Source organism: Epinephelus moara, chromosome 11 (assembly GCF_006386435.1).
Source record: "Epinephelus moara isolate mb chromosome 11, YSFRI_EMoa_1.0, whole genome shotgun sequence".
Lineage (NCBI taxonomy): Eukaryota > Metazoa > Chordata > Actinopteri > Perciformes > Serranidae > Epinephelus > Epinephelus moara.
The window spans coordinates 6594282-6597991 of NC_065516.1; the positions used below are offsets into that span (position 1 = coordinate 6594282).

The 3710-nt window shown below is 35.2% G+C and overlaps 1 protein-coding gene across 1 annotated transcript in view; it reads right to left on the reverse strand.

Annotated features, from left to right (window-relative positions):
• The window catches only part of LOC126397597 (activin receptor type-2B-like), a 109445-nt gene that overhangs the window by 32066 nt on the left and 73669 nt on the right, over window positions 1-3710 (reverse strand). Inside the window, exons 3-4 of the mRNA XM_050056497.1 lie at window positions 1548-1654; window positions 1266-1414 (exon numbers count right to left, since the gene is read on the reverse strand). Coding sequence (XP_049912454.1) covers window positions 1266-1414; window positions 1548-1654 — 256 coding nt within the window. The remainder of the gene's footprint in view (window positions 1-1265; window positions 1415-1547; window positions 1655-3710) is intronic.

Consider the following 3710-nt stretch of genomic DNA (forward strand, 5'->3'; position numbering starts at 1 on the left):
TGATTGTGGTTTATCGTACTTATGGCATGACGCTGGACGGATGAATCCTAACTATTTAAAATTAATGATTGAACGTAGATTATCTGACATGGAACTACAGAGATGGCATGAGAAATTACAAAGCAACCCTTTATGTGATAGTTATAAATTGTTTAAAACTGATTTCACTTTTGAACCTTATTTGATTATGTTAAGACCTGCCGAAAGGATTTGTTTGTCTAAGTTTCGGTGTGGAAATCATAAGTTACCTATCTCTGAGCGCAGGTATGACCGTGAAAATGTTCCTCGGCAATGTACTCTTTGTTTGACTGGCAATCGAGGAGACGAATATCATTATGTACTTGTGTGTTTCTTTTTTAACAAAGAGAGAAGAGAGTTGGTCGGACAGTTCTATAGAGTAAATCCAAATATCTACAAGTTTCAAAAGTTAATGTCATCTCGAAAAGTAAAGGTTTTGTCAAATTTGTTGAAACTTTTAAAGAAAATCCTGAATAGTTTCTCTTGATTTGCTTTGACTTGTACGTATGTACACTAATTCTGTTTTATTTATTTTGTTGTACATTGGTTGCTGCCTGCTCTGATTTGTTATTGCTATTTTTGTTTGTCCCTTATACCCCGGGGAGGGGTCAAAAGGAAATAAATGAATGAATAAGAATAATGGTGTGTCATCTTCTGATGTCATATGAGCATATGGAGATCAACAGTGAAGTATCCAGGGTTCTTTCGGCCCCTTTGTCCCTTTCTGATAACCATTCATTACTTACCGCAAATGTTATTTGCTAAAACATGTTCCTCTCTGTGGTGCAATGTTTGTTATGACAAGCCTTAATATAGGCTAATTAACAGTTAATGCAATGAATGGCTCAGAACACCTGTAACATGTAGTGATACATGCAGAGTTTAAAGTCCCAGTGCTATTATACTGTATATCAGCACTCATGGAATGCCTCCTGTCCAATCAAAATGCTTGATCGCAGCTAACTGTTGTATAAAATGGTATAACAGTCGCAGGGGACACTTTAATGCTTTTTATACCTACACTAAATTTTACTGATTATTCTCACATACTTTTACATAAGGGACATTTTGTGCAGGACTTTTACTATAACACTGTGGTATTAATACTTCCTCCATCACTGTCAGTTTACATATCTGCAAAGTGGGGACATTTTGGCTGCTTGTCAGTTTTTTAAGGAGCTCTGTGAGGGTGGCAAGATTTAAGGTGTGTGGGAGTCCTCACAAGTACTACATCTGTGTATGTGTACCTCAGCGATGTCCACATGTCCATACGGAGGTTTCCTGTGTCTGTACATCCAGATGGCGGTGAGCAGAGCGACAGACAGCATGGTGACGGGCAGCAGGCAGTAAACCATCAGGTTTAACATGCCAGCGCTGGGGGGTGGGGCTTTGATCACTGACATACCAGGAAAATATCACATAAACAAACATGGTCATCGGTTAAAATGCACGCATGCATAATTAAACACACAGAACTCATGAAATATTAGAAAATATATGAATATGTGTTAAAATGAGTTAAAACTCACATGGTCCGGTGATGTCAGGCAGGTGTGTGAACCTTTCATTGCAAAAGTTTCCTTCACAGCAGCAGAAGAACACCTGCGGACTCTCTTCTGTGGCCACACACTCCTGCCTGAGACGAAGACAGAAACAAGTCCATTGGTCTCTGCACATCTATCAGGAATAATCCAATCAAACCTCTGACACTGGGATCCCATCACCAACTCAAGTGTTGGACATGTGTTTCATCAACTGGAGACTATGAATGTCTGAACAAAATGTCCTGACAATAAATTTAACAATTGTTTCACAGTGCAAGAATATGTTGCACCAACTGACCTTTCAACCAACACATCCATCCCTAGAGCCACACTGATATCATGGCTAAAAAGCTGTTAACTACAAAATATGGATATTACTGTTCGTTTTTGTTTGTTTGTTTTTTAGAATTATTGAATGCAAACAAACAAAGGTCTAATATAATTCAATAAAAATTAAGTAATTATTGTACAACTGGAAACACTGAACCTGTGATAGAAGCCTAGTACATCTATGAAGCCCTCAAAGGTCTGCAATATTGTATTTATTTTACATTGTGCACACAAGTTAATTAAAGATATTAGCTTGAGTGAAGAAGATAATCATTTCTGCAAACAAGATATTAGTTAGTGTGAATATGATAATACTTACAGGATTAAAATGATTTGTACGAACAACGTATTTACTTGGAAGTAAGATTACAACTTATGAGAACAAGACAATATTTGTGCAAATGAGATAATAATCTATCTAGATAGTAACTTGAAAAAACAAGATAATTTCAGTAAATACAATCAGAACTAGTGAAAACAAGACACGTGTCAACAAGATAAAGACTTGTGAAAACAAAATACTTTTTGGAAACAAGATAGTGTATGAAAATTACTTTTTATTAACTTTTGGGAATGAAGAAAATATCTTGAGTAAAAATTATTTGTGGAAACAAAAAAAAACTTGCAGAAACAAGATAATGTATGAAAATGAGTCAAAAACTTATGGAAACAAAATAACACGTGGAAACTAAAGAAATGTGTGGTGTCTAAAGGTCATTTGTGGCAACAAAATATGTATATAAATAAGAGAAAACATTTGCAATCAAAAAGATGTTAATGTGGAAAAACGATAATAACAAAATAACTTGTGGAAACTAGATAAAAATGTGTGGTAACAAGATAAAAACTTGTGGAAACAAGATAGTAATTTGTAAGTTCATGTATAATAGTGAGTTAACTTGTTGAAGCAAGAAATTATATTGTGAAAACAAAATTACGTGGAGAAAGAAGAGATAATGTGGAAACTATTTAGAAAATTGTAGAAACAGGAAAATAATTTGTGGAAACAAAGTAACTTGAAAAAATAGTGGATTTTTTTTGTGTGCCAATGAGATACTGAATTTGAAGAAGGGAATAACATTTGCACAGAGACGATAACATGGGGGGGAAATAAGTTATGGAAACAAGATAAAATTTGTAGAAACAATATGAGACATGAAACTAAAAGTAAATAACTTGTGAAAATAGGATCATAGCTTGTGTAAATGTGATCATGTAGAAAAAAATCTTGTGAAACAGAATGACTTTTGGAAACAAGATAATTTATGGAAGCAACATAATATATGAAAATGAGGGAATGACTTGTCGAAACAAAATGACGTGGAAAGAATGATATTGTGGAAACAAGATAAAAACGTGTAAACAAGATAAGTTGTGGAAACAAGATGAGGTATGAAAAATGTCTTGTGGAAACACAATGATGTGGGAAAAAACATGGACACAAGATAGTAACTTGATCATTTGTGCAAATCAATCAATCAATCCATCAATTTTATTTATAAAGCCCAATATCACAAATCACAATTTGCTTCACAGGGCTTTACAGCATAAAACATCCCTCTGTCCTTTGGACCCTCACAGCGGATAAGGAAAAACTCCCCAGAAAAACCCTTTAACGGGGGAAAAAACGGTAGAAACCTCAGGAAGGGCAACTGAGGAGGGATCCCTCTTCCAGGACGGACAGACGTGCAATAGATGTCATACAGAACAGATCAGCATAATAAATTAACATTAATCCATATGACACAATGAGACAGAAAGAGAGAGAGAGAGAGAGAGAGAGAGAGAGAGAGAGAGAGAGAGAGAGAGAGAGAGAGA